This window comes from Lasioglossum baleicum, chromosome 4, assembly GCF_051020765.1.
Source record: "Lasioglossum baleicum chromosome 4, iyLasBale1, whole genome shotgun sequence".
In the NCBI taxonomy this organism is placed as follows: Eukaryota; Metazoa; Arthropoda; class Insecta; order Hymenoptera; family Halictidae; genus Lasioglossum; species Lasioglossum baleicum.
Window position 1 is genome coordinate 13,535,927 of NC_134932.1, and position 15,869 is coordinate 13,551,795.

Here is a 15,869-nt window from a genome sequence, read left to right on the forward strand (position 1 = left end):
ATCTCATTCCGCGCGTTCGCCCGTTAGAAATTGAAAATCGAGGAAAAAGACGAGCGAGGGAGGAACGCTCTCTCCCATGTATGTCCCGCCGCGCCGCTTTCATATTCATCTCGTTCCCCTCTATGCGCCGCGCTACGCCGCGCCGCGCCGCACCGTTCGATCGCCATTAACCCGTTAAGCGCGTAAAACGAGTTATCCACCCTCGTCATTCGGAAACACCTCGCTGACGAGCGTGAAAAGTTAACTCGTTCACAAACTTTCGTAATTGCGATCGATTGAAAAACGTTTAAATCGTCGCGTCGATTCGTTTGCTTCGACCCTACGCTACCGTAGTTCCTTCGCTTTGAAGAGGAGACATTTGCGAAATTTCACCATGAATTTCGCGACCACGATTCCCAGATAAAATAGAGCTTGAAACTTGACCGTGCCGATCGGAATTCATTTCATCGATACGATTTCTCGCAGATCGATTGTAACTTTATTTTGAACTCGAATCTTCAGTGAACTCAACATTGAATTGTCCGTTTCCGAAGATTACAAAGGTGCTCGATAACAAGACGATTCACTGTGCTACAGGTAATAAAACGCTATAATAATTCTGGTGGTGGAGGTGCGATGAAAAATGGTGGGAAACGGTTCGCGGAAGATTGGCAGACTGGCCCTAAAGGTGATTAAGAACGATTAGAGGCCGCGAGGGGATAATTCTATCGAGCGGGCAACATTTCGGAGTTAATACCTGGTATCGGGGCATGGTAGATACTGCGATGACAGCCACAGGCTGATATACATCCCGCTGTATTGTCGCGAAACCTGTACACGTAGCGGGCGTGCGGGGGTGGCCACACGTACGCCGGTTAATGCGCATCTTCGATGCACGATTGCGCCTGTGTGCGCACGTTTGCGCACGTTTGCCCGTTACTTGGCCGACACAGATTGTGTCCTCGGGTCCCACTTGCTTAGCAATATTGTCCCGCCGCGTGTCAACGTGTTGTTGTCCGCCCGAAGGGGGGCGGTGGTTGCGCGACCGATAAAATTATGTCACCGGAGGAGTTACGTTGGCGGACCCCACACAGGAACACAGCCGCGATACCGCCGGATTATGCTAATTCGACTTGACGTGGATTCTGGAGACCGATCTCTGAACCCAGTCTGATCCGGCTGAACCGCGGCGAACTACGGGAAATGGCTTGAAGTCGCAGAAATCTGCTCCTGGTGGCCAATCAAGGCTCCCTGAGAGCCCTTGATCCCTTCCAGAACACTGTCACCTGTTTATGCGCATAATCTTGGGCTGCTGGTGAAACCGGCTAGCCTTAATTTCGCATTATCCGTTTTTAGAACGATCACAATTATGTAATTGACTGTTTCTCTCTCTCTCTCTCTTTTTTTTGTTTTAGTCAATTTTTAATCATTAGCACTAGAATGGTGACTCTAGGGCACCACTATATCATTATTTCAAATATTGTTTACATTATTAGATATGTTGGTGTCTAATCAATTGCTAGACATTTAACTATTGTATGAGATACTATTACATCAATTTCATATCCACTAAATTTAAGAAATCATAGAGAATGAAAATATTATTCTAGGTCGGAAGAAATTTTTCATTTTCCAGTGAAAATAGTTCCGAGTGCACTAGTTTGCGTAATGAATGTTTAATGCATTCTTTGTGCTTCGAAAATATAATATATCACTGATTAAAAATCTGCTATAACTTAAAAATTGAATGACGCAAACTAATAATGCCTAATACAATAAATACAGTGAATGTTATAAAAAATACAATCTATTTTGTCCGTACGGTTTCGAATCACCACCGTATATTCGTCACCGATAATCCACGGGTATCTCGTACATTATCCACGGATCAATTAGTTATTGACTCCCAGCTGTCGACCAGCCGACGAAACTATCCTCTCGCGGCTCCGAGCGACCCCTAATTAGCCGTCGATTAATCTTTAAGCTTTCCGCCCCTCGTCGAGGGATGAAGTTGACCCGGTCTACCTACCCTACGGCCTGATTTTTTTTCTCCCGTTTTAGCTGGAACTTCGCGGAGGAACGTCATCCAATTTTTACAGGCTAACTGTCGAAGCTGCCCGGAGAAATTTCAATTAGCGAGGGAAAGTGGCCGCGGGCGTCATTGAAAGAGACCCTGTATCGCGATAATCGTGATGCAATTAGGGAAAAGTTGAACGAACTCGATCGCGGCAATTGATTCGACTAGATTGCTAGTTTAGGGTGTAGGAGACAAGAACAACAGAAAAGTCCATTGTGGACCGCTGTTTCCAACGAAGGTTGTTAATTTAAGTAACAAGTTATACATATGTGTTATTATATTAAGAAAGAAGATAAACTGGCTCTGTTTTGGCATCAAGAACATCAATCGTTACTTCAAACACTTTTTAGGATCAGAAATTCCTCCAGCTTCGGAAAGCCGGCGTTTCTTACGGTTGCGATTCTATTTTCGCGAATCAAAGGCAGAGATGTACCTTTTGTGCAAAGCTTACTGGCGATGCAGGTTGCCCAAAGTTTTCTTCGTACGCCGCAAGCTCAAAGTTTCGTATTCCCTTTGATCTTGGAACGAGCTAATTATCTAACAATTTTCGTTGAGTGTTGCCTGGGGTGCCGAAAAATTTGTAGATTTAAAGCGATCCGTCATACTCCCCAAAACGAAGTGGTTCTGAAGTTAGAACAATTGAAAGAATTATAATGTAAAAATCTGAGTCCCTTCGGTGCACGGAAGAATAACGACATCGAGTGTATATGTTATTGGGTTTGATTCTGCCGGTAAGACCGTCAGAAAGTTAATAAAAAGCAGGCGGGGCAATAAATCGCCGGGCTACAAAGAATCCCAGAGGATGCACGGTCAGCGTGGGTTGGGTGGAGCAACATTAACGGCAAATGTTGACCGTCGGTTTGCTGCAGCCCGACAATCCGGTGAAATTTGTTGGCCGATTGCATCGCGGCGATCGCGGTCCAACGAAATTGTTACGTTATAATCGACTTCCGTCGCCGGGTCGGCGATACATCGCGTGTGCCCATGGGGGTGTGGGCGTAGGAGGCAGAATCGCCGTTGGAAAATGTCGAAGCAACGAGCCACGAAAATTATTGTAGCAATATTCCGCAACGGCGGAGGATGTGCATCGTTATACCGCGGGCCGGAAATGGCGGCCCGTGCTGCAGACCCGCGTTCCCTAATACGATACATTAAACGGCACAAAAGGGTCTTCCGGATTTCGGGGGGTTCGTATTTATGACTGTTGAAAACCCGACGGATACTTCGCGAATCGGTGATTGCTAAAATATTAGTTGTGTGCCGAATAATTCACACGCGGCGGTTTCGAATAAAAACGTGTTTACTCCGTCAGGCCGTCTGTCGAATAAAAACATCGTCACACGTTGGCCGGAACATCGATTATTCCGCTGAACTGTGTCTTCGTCGGGAACATTTGCACAAGACTGTTTAAATTTTTATTTTTAAGCTTTATGGAGAATGCACTGGAAGTTGAAAAGCTTTCTTGCGGTGAAAATAGAATGTTTATAGTTGCTTTAAAATAATTTTAGCCATGGAGCCAATCGATTTAGAGAAACTCGCAGTGTTATCGTCTAACAAGATTCTAAGACAACGAAGAGTTCGCATTATTGTCCAGGTAAAGCCGGAGATGGTTGTTTAAAGAAGAGAAAGGCGGGCGGAACGATATACATAGAATTGTGCGGCATCCCTCGCGTCTTTCACGGACCAGAAATCACGGTACTGTTGCAGCTGCGGGCACAATATATCGCGACCCGTTTTCCCTCCCTCGATATAAATATGGATGTGGGGACGAGTGTAATGTCGCCGGGTATAACTTTCCGCCTACGACGCAATAAGAAAGGACGATACGCGTCTGAAAACGCTAATGCGACCATATAATATCTCCTCGTTGCACCCCGGTGGTATTGACTGGGAACGACGAGAACCGCGGGTTTTCGTGACTACTCGACCCGCGCACGGGTTCTACATCTTCTCCGGGCCGGGTTCGTGGACCCGCCATTAGTGTAGTTGCAGTTATAATACGTCCCGCCGATGCCGGAAGCCCTATTGCGTATCTCCGTGTTGTATTAAGTGTTTTCAATATTGATCGATGGCGACGGCGCGGCGCGGCGCGGCGGCTCTGTATCGCTCCGAGTCACGCGTCGCTACACGTGCCCCAATTAAACGACCGTCGCGGTAATGATAATCAGCAAAATAATGTTGCGTTCGTTGCATGGCCGGATGAAGCCGTGGCGTGGGAAACGTGACAGAGAGGAAACAATAGAAATTTTGCTCCGTAAATAGGAGAAAATTCACACTCGGAGCTATTTTACGAAAAGTGTCATGAAAAAATGAAAAGAGCGCCAAGACTTCTTTAGAATTTCCGGCGAGAAACCGATCTTTTTGGACAAAAATCTGCCGACAACTCAGTTTTTTATCGATTCAATTGGAATTTTTTTTAAAATGTTCGTGAAGGACTATAGTTTGATGACGTGCTGCGCGAAAATCGTTAACTGTCACAAGAAATCAAGAATCCTTATCTACAAAACCCAATAACTCCGATACTTCATCCGCCCATACCATAAATTTGCATGTCCCAGCTGAGTTGCCGACACTTCTTAACCCTAAACCCTAAACTGTAAAATTTTAAACTGTAAATCGGGCCCTGAGAATTACCAATTGAATAAAATTACATTCGGCACTTATGAGACATAACATTAATTTATTGATCCAACAGCAGCGTTTTCGCTTCTTGAGAAAGAACTTCCTTGTGCTTGCCATCCTTTATTCTTAGAGAGCTTATAAGTGGATCGGATGATAACTGCATATGCCGTATAATATCTATATTTGTCTTTTCGCGGCAACACATTCGGGAGTTCTCAGCTCGTGATTTCCTGAAGACTTTATTATTTGCCTCTTGTGGTTCTTCTGAATACAAACCAATTGGCAGTTCAAATGTAGCAAGTACTTCACTTCCATGTTGCAGTACCTTATGAACTGATGGAGGTAGTTTATACCACGGATAAATTTTAATGCACAATTTAGCCGTCTCCGATTTCACAGAATCAGCTTTCTTGTCACATGTAATTACCTGAAGAATGTTATGCAATCTTGTGATAATTACCGCGTTTAATCCAGTCACTGCAGCAACTGATTCGGCTTTTCTAAAGAAAGTTCGGACCACGCAAATTTATGGGCGGATGAAGTATCGGAGTTATTGGGTTTTGTAGATAAGGATTCCTGATTTCTTGTGACAGTTAACGATTTTCGCGCAGCATGTCATCAAAGTATAGTCCTTCATGAACATTTTTAAAAAAATTCCAATTGAATCGATGAAAAACTGAGTTGTCGGCAGATTTTTGTCCAAAAAAAATCGGTTTCTCGCCCACTGTGCGAGGGTTCAACCAACAGAGAACACAAGGGAAATTCCGAGACTGCGTGAAATATGCGTGCAATAGATTCCACCGGGCTTAATAGAGTAACAGGCTCGAATTAAAAAGTGACTATGTCCCAGCCAGGGACTTGCCAGTATAAATTCCGTACGGTCCCGTGGCATTGAATAGAGGCCAAGGCAAGAATATTGCTGGAATCCCGTCGCTGCCTTCGGCAATATACCCCTTGTTAGTGGAAAATCGAGTTGAACCGGGAGTGCCCATTCGCTCGCCCCATCTTGTCACAGGAGAACCCTAATACCTTACGTCTGCCATTTTTATTCTCGATCTTTTATATACCGGCCCATAAAAATCGTCCCGCGCCGTAATCTCTACGAGGTTCGAGGACAATAATGTACGACCGCGAAAAAATGTTCCGAAACTCGTAATATTTCAAGCAAAATTAAGAAAGTTTCCCGATAACGAAGCACAATTTGCTATCGGTCGCTGTGTAGGTAATTTATGCGAACAGTTATACTATGTATACTGCGAGAAGTATGCACCCTTAACCCTGGATGTGTGACTACACTTTCAATCATTTACACTGAATCATTTAATTCTGAAATGAATATTTTCTCCATACAAAATTTTATAAAACAATGCCGTCGATTAATAAGATATTAGATAAAGAATGATTTACGAAAAAATTCACAAAGAAATAGTTTAATTGCTAAAGCTTGTTTCTTTTCTCCTAAGAGAAGCTAAGGGTGCTAGAATTTTGCGGGAGGATTAATTTTTTCTTTGTTCCGAATTTCCGCGGCCTGATCATCCCCCAATAAAGAGTCACGAGTTTCGGCCCACCCCGTGCACTCATTTTATTCTATTTGTAAGACTGTTGGCGAGCCAGGTAGCGCTTAATTATAGAAATAAAAGGACACGAGGGCGTGTTTGTTCGTTGGGTCGTCGGTCGCATTCATTCAATGGCGCCAGTCGACCTTTCAAAAGTGTTACCGCGTCACTTTTTCGCTTTTCACGAAAAGAGAAAAAGGGACAAGATGTCAGTGCCATTCGTGGGACTCGTCGGTGATCATCTGACTCGTCAACGAATCAGAGAGAGAGAGAGAGAGAGAGAGAGAGAGAGAGAGAGAGAGAGAGAGAGCACACACGGACGCGGACGGAAAGATGTTAAGGTGCAGACGTTTCCTTTATTTCTGAGGCTTTCATACAATTGCGATAGCACACAGGTGAAAGCAACTGCTCTGTACAGTCGTACTCGATGAAAAAAATATGTGTACGCATGTTTATATCACTTATATTTATCCACATACAAAATAGATTATCATAAAATCTCGTCTATACAACGAAGAGTAACAGAATTTATACTTGAAGAGGGGTTCTGAACTACGATTGGAGGCTCGGTCGTCGAGCGGCGCACGCAGATCATTGCGACCCGCGATTAGACTGCGAATTTTATGCACCCATAGCATATATGTACGTATAGCACTCTCTATGTCTCGGTATAATAAACGTTTCATAATTTTCAGTTTTAAATTGCAGTTTATTCACTATTCTCGTCATGTTTAAAATGCACAATTCCGAAAATGGAACGAGTGCCGCAGATATAGAATTCACGTAAATCTAATCTTGAGAATAGCACATCTAGAATTGTACAGAAATGCATTGTGCAGATATATTTACAGCTAACCCCGAAAGTATTGTGTTAAAGGATAAAAATATCCGTGTACGTTGGATAAATTTATTTAACTACGTTTTTATTCAGCGGCGCCATTAATGCATAAAATCGACAGTCTAAGAATAATCAGTGTAAATATACATCTCGAGGGATCAATCGAGACGATCCAACGTTCGCCGGACGAAGATTGGTCGACGAAATAAAAAATAGAGTTATACATATAGTATATTTCTATGTATATATAGTATATCTGTACAATAAAATGAAGTCGATATCGACCGAAAGCATGATAAATCGAAAGAAAAGAAGCTACGTAAACCAACAAGTTTTGTTCGCTGTATACTATTCCGTATCACCGTGGGAACGAATCCTACTTCCTCCCGACATGTTCCTGAAACGGCGCTGTACGTTTCCGAGGATCAACAGAAGAAAACTCTTGGAAAAACACGAAGGTGCGTGTACGCAAAGCGACGTTCCGATCGACAACAGACATTCGAAAATCAGAACCGAAACACAAACTCGACTCACTGCATTTTCGCTTCACTCTCGCTCGCTCGAACACGATCGGAAAACATACAGCACCATTCCCCGAAAAACAACTCAAAATACAAGTTCTACGGCTACTTCTCCATTCCCTTAAAATGTCTAATTCGTGGATGTGCCCTCGGTTCCAGAGGACATCAGCAAACACTCGAAAAACACTTATTTCACTCCGAACACGTTCGATCGCAATGCGTTTATGTTCAAACTCACTTCATTCGACGCAAGATACCCTGTCGCGATAAGAAAACCAAGGCAGGATCAAATCGAACGAGTCCAACCAAGTAAAATTCTTATGGATAATTTCTCAACGTAAACGAACATCTAAAAAAAACCGTGAACGAACAATCGGATATATGTATCTCATTAACCTAATCGATCGATGTATGTTCGATAATTGAGCCGTTCGCCGGCCAAATTGAACTTTTCTTCGCTAGACCGAGGACAATTATGCAAAGTAAAACTTGTCTGGATCAAGTTCCGAAATACGGGAGCTACATATTATAATATTTATTTCTTCTTTTAAGAATCTTAACAAGTCGAAAATGATACGACAGTATTTTTTCTTTAAATCTTTTGACTGTTTACTGTTTTTCATTCGGTCCACTCCTTTTTATTACAAATGCATAAAGATCCACAACCTACTCGCCACCACAAGATACCCTGTCGCGTCGAGAACAGTAACAGAACATCCGGATCAAAGGCGTAAAATCAAATGAAAATGTTATAAATATTCCGGCTGACGCGACGCGACGAGACGAGACGATCTACGTAGAAAGAGAAAAATTTTAGACAACCGGGTATCTCATCATTAGACTGTGGATCTTTATGCGAACTCCTACATATTTTAGTAGGTCATTTTATAAAACCAAGAAGATAGTAAAAATCTATCTTTACCGAGTAAAGAGTCTCTTATCGCTAACAATACGAAGAAACTGCTATTGCTACAGCTATCTTCTGTTTTAATTATAAAAATGCTAAGATGCTAGAAAATTCATAAAGATCCACAGTTTCACTCCGTCATCAATGCACTCAATCGACATAAAATCTACAAGATACTCTGTTGCGCAGAGGAGAGCTGTAAAAGAGTAGATCAAAGGGTTAAAATCAAATTATAATGCAAACTATTATGCAAACCAAGTATGTTCTACTTCCAAAGAAAGGGACAATGAACGATGGGATACCTCATCGTCACGGGGACGTATTCGATGGAGCAGGTGGACTGGTTCCTCGGCACGAACTCCTTGGCCAGTGGATTCAGCGGCGTGGTCCTCGGCAGTTCTGGGACCACGCTGAGGTGGAACTTGAGGGATTCCCGGTCGATCCCGTGAACATCAGCTACCTCCAAGTACCTCCGCCACAGTTTCCTGCAGGAGCCGATCGTGAGCAAAGCGACCGGGTCCCCGACCACAGCTACGAGACACCTAGCACGCGTGATGGCGGTGTTCAGCAGCCTGGGGTTCGTTAAGAACCCGAAGTCCTTCACGTTCTGTTCCGCCGAGTATCTGCAGCAGGTCCGGCTCCGCACGGTGCTGATGAACACCGCGGTGAACTGCTTCCCCTGGACGTTCAGCACCCTCTCAACTGATACTTCGGACAGCTTCAGCTTCCGCAGCTCCGTGCGGATCATTTGCACCTGCTCGGCGTAACAAGCCAGCACACCGATCGAACCGTCGCCATACGGACCCCATCGATTCACCGGCCAGCTGTTCTTCAACGCCAAAACGCGGTTCACCAGCTCGAACACTTCGCCCGCGTGAGCGTGACCCGTTGATTGATCGTCCTGTTGACAGAGTTGCACTCAGATGAGACTATAGGGATCTTGGAGGGTACATAGAGGGTCGTTGTCGAGCATGATTCGTTTGTTGGAGAATTTACCCAGCGACGGAAAGTTGTGCCTGCTGACGATTTATGGACTGTGGATTTTATGCAAAAATTTCGATATTTAGAAATCCATAAAATCCGCAATCTAATTATTTGTGAACGACGTGAATAATTTTAGTTTTACCTTGTCCCGTGGTGCTACACAGTTTTTCTGAGAGAGACTTCCAAAGCTAGTTATTTTAGCGTCTTTACATTATATGAAAAAATGAGGGGAAGTGAAATCGATGTATACTATCAGCTTCGATTTTGAGTTTATGGAAAATGGAAGGATCTAAAGCAATGCAAATATTGGAATAGTGGTCGAGAAAGGCGATATCTTCAAGTTCTTGCACATCCTACGTCGGAATTGAAATCGCAGCGCCTAGTAGGTATTTTGCGACACCCGGGAAGGCGCTTTCGGACGAGGGACTCGGTGACAGGAGATAGTTGAATTATTGCGAAGGTTGTGTAGTCAAGTGAATAGGGGGACGTTTGGCGACTGGTTACAGAATCTCGTTAACAGTGTTCTCTTGTTTAAGAGAAATGAAATCGATTGACTGCTCAAAGTCGCTGTGGAGCGCTACCCCCAGTGTCTCCTACGACAAATAGCACGACAAATAGCACGGTGCTTGCAATTTTCGATGTACGATTTGGAGAGCTATTGTGGATCTAATCCTAGACATAGCGAACAAAGATTTACCGGGTGCTATTCGGATTTCGACTGGAAACAAACAAAAATTCTCCCTGGGTAAAGCGTGTCGAAAGAAAAATGCTAGGACCACTCTTTAGTGGTTTAGTACCAAAACGTGTTTTAAACTTTCGTGACTAGCATGTTTTCCATCCACATCCGGATCGATCAATTTCGTACAGTGGTGAAATATAGTTGATAAATTTTGTCCAACATCAACGATTCAGTACCATTGCAATCGATCAATAGATTGCTAGACCAAAGCATCAACTACAAGCCAGCCAAGAGATAAAAAAAAAATCAAACCTACCTGCACTTCCTCCCCGTGGACAGCGTAGAAGGTCAAAGGGTGCATCGCAGGGTGTTGCAACAATAAATTACTACCAGGGCTCACGATACCGTCGTAAAACATTTCGGACGTGAATTTAATGATGTCCTTGTGGGATCGGTAATTCTGACATAGGTGTATTCTACAGGGATGGGTCTGCGGGTACATTTTGTAGATCCTCTCGAGCAGGCTGACGCCGAGACCTCGTTCGCTGGCCAGGTTGCTGTAGATCTCCGGCGCGAGTTGCATCTGATCACCGGCCAGGATCAGACGGGTTTGTGGCGTGGCCATGGACAAAGGTATCAGGACCTCGCACTCCAGCGCCTGAGCAGCCTCGTCGATCACTATGTGGCTGAAGGTGAGGTTTAGGTGAGTCAAGGAACTAGCCGTCGCCAAGGTGGTCACAACCAGGTTGCAGTCTCGCAGGTCCTCCTCGGTCGGATCGCGGAAAGTATGGTTGTCCTTCATCAGACTGTACTCGAGGACCACTGGATGCACCTGAAACCGGGCGGATGAATGGAGAGCCGCGTTGCCTAACGATCTCGCGTTTTCGAAGGACATACCGTATTCTTTGCTCTGCCCTTGTAATAGATCCTAATCGGTTTCAATCGAGGACAATTCTTTGCCCAGTTGTCGAAGAAATCCTTCACATACAGATCCGCGGCACTGTTGCTGTGCGTGCAGAGGAGTATCTTGTGCTCGACGCTCTTCGTCAACAGGATACAGAGAGCCTCGGCAATGGTGTACGTTTTCCCAGTCCCAAATGGACCCAGCAACAAAAGGGGCGGCATGGATATGCTTGTGGGGGCCGTCATGATACCCACGGCCCTTCTTTGCTCCGCGTTCAGCATAAGCTCTATTAACATCCATTTCCAATACTGGCTGGACGTTTCCGCGTTAGACTCCAATTGCTCAAAAATGTCGCTCTCCTTCAGCTCTATCTCCTCCTTGCTCAAGAAAATCAACCCCACGTCCGGCAAACTGTCCACCGCCTTATGCCATTCGCAGAACGGCAAACGGTTCAATACAAATTGCACCTGCACCATCAAGTCCATGTCCTCCTGTAATTTCAATGCTTCCACACAGTCCTTCGACAGTCTAATGTACACCATGTGCGTACACTTGTCCTCTATGTAGGCCTCGTATACCGTTGAAGATGTCATGCCCTTCGAGAAATGTTTGAACAATACCGTGTTGCAGCTTCGTAAGAACAGCCGGCCACTTTTTGTATCCTCCGAGATACTGCGGTTTAAGGGTAACTGTGAGAAAAATTCAGTGTCAATCTTTTCAGCCTTTTGTAGGCAGAATGGAAACTTTTATGAGAAGAGCATGGTAGGGATTAGAGTTATAGAACTGCTAATACTAATCTCACCTGACCAAACAGCCCACCGGGTTCTGCGTATTTAGCGATTGTGGACGCGTCACCCGTGGAACTCAAAATGTAATGACAAACGAGACGCATGTGAGCTACTATATTGTATCTTGCTAGCTGTTCGTGCCTGGCTAACTCTTCAATGGAGATTAATTCATGGAGGCGACCCCTGTAATTCTCCAGTGTTAAATGCTCGTCCGTAAGGGTCTCTTGAGTCAGGGAAAAGTTGTTTTTATCCGGATAAGGGTATATCATGGACAATTTCTCTTCTTTCGGATCTCTCGGTGGCACGAATGGCGATTCAAATTTCTGCAGTTGCACAGAATCGTTGACCAAGTGACTCAGATGATGAGAGAACTGGTAATTGGTGGCTGTGAGTATTCGTACGAAATCCTCCGGTGGCAAACAGTCCATACATAGTCTCTGAAGTATGGCAGGATACTTTCCAAAATAAAAGATAACGTTCTGCCTGTAGGTGCCATACTGGTTAGCAGTGAATCCAATTTTGACATAGTATTCTTTGTTAGATTTGGTCGGCCTCTTAATCTCCTTATTGCACCACATCTGACCATCCGTTACTCCGATCTCGTCCACCTTTTCCGTCACAGATTGCAGGAAAAAGTTCTGGAGATTCTGGTTCAAGGAAAACGCTACTCTTTCCAACCTTTTACCTGGATAAACGAAAGACCACCGTGTCCACAACCATTATGTAACGGTGTCGCATCAAGGACAAAGAAAAATACATGTATAGGTACAACGAGTCGACGAAACAGAGTTTGAGCTCAACGCTGCTGGTTGCGTCTAATGTTCATGATCTGTTGTGTTGCTAATTATTTGTGTGTGAATGCAAGTGAGAAGAGATACAAAGAAAATGAGAGAGTATTGTGAGGTTCGGTAGGACTCACCGCGCGCCCAAATCCGGAAAGTCCAGGTGTGAATAGTCTTGTTGGTCGTCGACCGGCAACAGAGATTCGGGTCGTGGGAGATTAACACGTCGTCCGTCGGTTTGCAAGTGATGATCGTTTCCGGGTTCTCGGACTTGATCCAACAACGGTGCAACTCGCCGGCGAAACCATACGGAATAAAGTTCTTAACCTCTCCGTTCATCGCGACTGTGTGATTCGCCATGGCCACCGACTCGAACACCGTAACGAACGTGCAGATCCGAACACCTGTTACTTTACTACATCATACCACCGATCCTTTATTTACGCTCTCGGAACAATAAGTTCTACAGGGTACGCGACGCTTCCAACTACTGACAGAGCACTGTGGCACCGTGCGCACGCGCGACCAGGACGTCAAATTTAACCGCAGCCCGCGCCATCTACCGACTTCATCGCGCTCGGGAACGCGAGAGTGACTTTACCGACGAATTACGGGTGGAGAATTGGAGAAACCATTTTATTGGAAAATCAGAATTTTCCGTGATAATTACAACTATACTTACAATTAGTAGAAACCAAATTGAATGTTTTCTTCTTCTATAAACATTTGAATATTTCTTATTTTTCCTGATATCTAGACTGCGGATCTTTATGCATTTATAGTGAAATTGAATAGATGAAATTCAAAATTGTTGAAAAATTTAAAGATTGAACATGTCAATATTATATGATTTCTCATCTATTAAAATCATTAAAGAAAGAAATAACATCCAATTCAGTTTCTATTTCTTGCAATCGATGCAGACAATTTTTATTTTCTTTCGTTCTTTAATCATTTGAACAAATTGGAAATAATGCTATATTGACATAGCTCAATTCTTTCAATCTTCCCGTGGACTCGAGTGCGGATCTTATGCATGTTATGAATACAAACTCGTAAGAATACTACGTATTACATTAATGATCTGACTTGTTAAAATGATTAAAAGAAGAAATACATGTTTATTTGCCTGCTGCGTTTCCTACACATGCATAAAATCTGCGGTCTAGCGATTAGCAGTTTTCAACTATTCGTATGCACTGGGAGAAGGGTTGCGTTTCTTGATCACGTTCCAGTAAATCATTGTCTTTAACAACAACCCAACAGTTTTACAAACTGAATACATACCCACTTTCGAAGCTAGTGGGCGATGTAAGCACGCAAACATTTATCGCAGTCCTAGCACCCCATTTTATTGAAATCGAAGGGGACCTCGTCTGGAGCACCCCTTGTTAGTCTCGAGACTTAGTCTTGGAGGATTAAGAACCACTCCGTGCAACAGCCCCGCCGGAAGGGTTGTCGCCTGGGTCCTCGGTCTAAATCCATTACCAAATCCTGATGGTAGAAAAAACGGTTTAAAAACACCGGCAAGAGGCAAAAGTGAACTCGCGGGCTCGCGAAAGAAAAAACAGCTATAGAAAGGATGGGGTGTGCTAGAGGGATGGAAATAAACAAGGGGTGGAAAAACGATCAGAGCAGAGTCTCCACAGCGGCTGTGGCACGCAATCTCCTGGAAATTTCAGGGGAAGATTCGCATGTAAATCGCGCAACGTTATCGAACCACCGGAAGTGGCTAAATGACGATCGCCATTATCCTGCGGGCCTGGCGAACGAGTTGGCGAGGACGCGGCTGGATAAGGGGATGGTGTGGGGGTGTTTCGAGGGTGAGGACGGGGCTGAAGAGTCTCAGGAAAAGGGGTGGAAGCGTAGGAACTGGAGGAGTGGCGTCGCGGTTAGCCCCCGATGGGTTGAAAGCTTTCGAATCGTCGACCATTTCGTGCGTTGCTCGAGGTATTCCCCTTGATACCAGGCTATTCCATTTACCTCGGCGCCGCGCCGTGAAACCGGCCCCGGGTGAAAGGGGCTGGAAAAAATGCGGGAAAATCTGGCAGTCATGAACGCGCTGACCAGTTTACAGTGCATCCACCACCGAGATAAACTATTTGTCTGTTTTCGAACATCGGGCCCGTGGGAAATCTAAATCTGCTAGGACCGTTCACGCCGCGCTGTGACAACCGAAACTAAGCCGTGAACTCTTCTTTTCGGCCTCCACCCACGAAACCCTCCTCGTTCGCGATCAGAAATCGAAATATTTTTCCAGTTCAACTGAATGAGCCATGGACACACTGCAGTATTATACATATGTACATACTATATATATTTTATACAGAGAGTGGTTTTCTATGGTGATTCTCTTCGTCTTTTGTATTTTAGTAGCAGATTGGGAGTTTGAGAATAGTTTGTGTAAAACTTTTGAAAAATCGATCCTCTGCTTTTCTCTTGTATTTTACTAGTGGATTGGGACTTGGAGAAATAGCTACAGAACGTACGAAATGGAATACAGATCATGAGAATAGGGGGTGGTTTTGTACTACGAAACTTTGCGAAAGCTGATTGATTCTCTTCTTCTTTTGTATTTTACTGTAGCGGATTCGGACTTTGAGAAATGGATACAGGATGTAGGAAATGGAATAGAGATGTAAAAGGTTATATTTTTGTAGTGATTGTATATTTCCGTCGAGGGGAAAGTTTGCGAAACTTTAGACTGTAGAATTTCGTCCGTTTATACGGTCCAGAAATGTTTGAAAAATTATTGAACGCACGCTTCAGCAAAATTCAAGACAATTTCAATGTTTCTCTAAAACATGAGAAATGCATTTTCTTGATCGTCCGCGCAGAACCCACCAGCACTGTTTATTGTTAGAGATACCCGGCGCTGAATCATTCTCGTTTTAACATACTTCGCGTGGTATCGCTGTGTAGCAATACCGTGACGAATTACTGCTCCCATCGACGATGACTACGTGATAATTATAATGAACCCGATTTGCATATCGTTAGCCACGCTGAGTATATGTATTATTCTTGTTAATGGTACGTTAATGACGATCATTTTAGGTGGATTATCAACCATCCTAATATCCTGTGTAAAAAAATATGCACGCACATAATGCAGTCTAAAATTGTATCCAAAAATCAAATACACAGAAAAATCATCCTTTACCAAATCCGGGCGAAAAGTTCTCTCTACATATGCGATCTCATAGATTGCAAGAACTGAAGGAATATACAG

At 44.1% G+C, this 15,869-nt stretch overlaps 2 protein-coding genes across 4 annotated transcripts in view; one reads left to right on the forward strand and one right to left on the reverse strand.

Annotated features, from left to right (window-relative positions):
- Positions 1-15,869, forward strand: part of LOC143208351 (prolyl 4-hydroxylase subunit alpha-1-like) — a 214,685-nt gene that overhangs the window by 146,100 nt on the left and 52,716 nt on the right. The window lies entirely within an intron of this gene.
- Positions 5,752-13,158, reverse strand: LOC143208347 (putative helicase with zinc finger domain). Of its 2 annotated transcripts, XM_076422726.1 has the most exons (6): positions 12,775-13,158; positions 11,870-12,540; positions 11,061-11,756; positions 10,480-10,995; positions 8,803-9,401; positions 5,752-8,696 (listed from the first exon to the last, which is right to left on the reverse strand). In XM_076422726.1, the coding sequence occupies exons 1-6, from the start codon at positions 12,995-12,997 to the stop codon at positions 8,651-8,653; spliced, it is 2,751 nt and encodes a 916-aa protein (XP_076278841.1). In that variant the 5' UTR covers positions 12,998-13,158; the 3' UTR covers positions 5,752-8,650. The 2 variants fall into 2 exon arrangements, with proteins under 2 accessions (XP_076278841.1, XP_076278842.1); XM_076422727.1 differs by having other exon boundaries at positions 5,752-9,401.

Coding starts and splice junctions, on each gene's coding strand:
- LOC143208347 (XM_076422726.1), bottom strand. CDS start 12,997: ATGGCGAATCACACAGTCGCGATGAACGGAGAGGTTAAGAACTTTATT. Junction 12,541..12,774: donor TTTCCGGATTTGGGCGCGCG/GTGAGTCCTACC, acceptor TCGTTTATCCAG/GTAAAAGGTTGGAAAGAGTA. Junction 8,697..8,802: donor TACGTCCCCGTGACGATGAG/GTATCCCATCGT, acceptor ACTCTTTTACAG/CTCTCCTCTGCGCAACAGAG.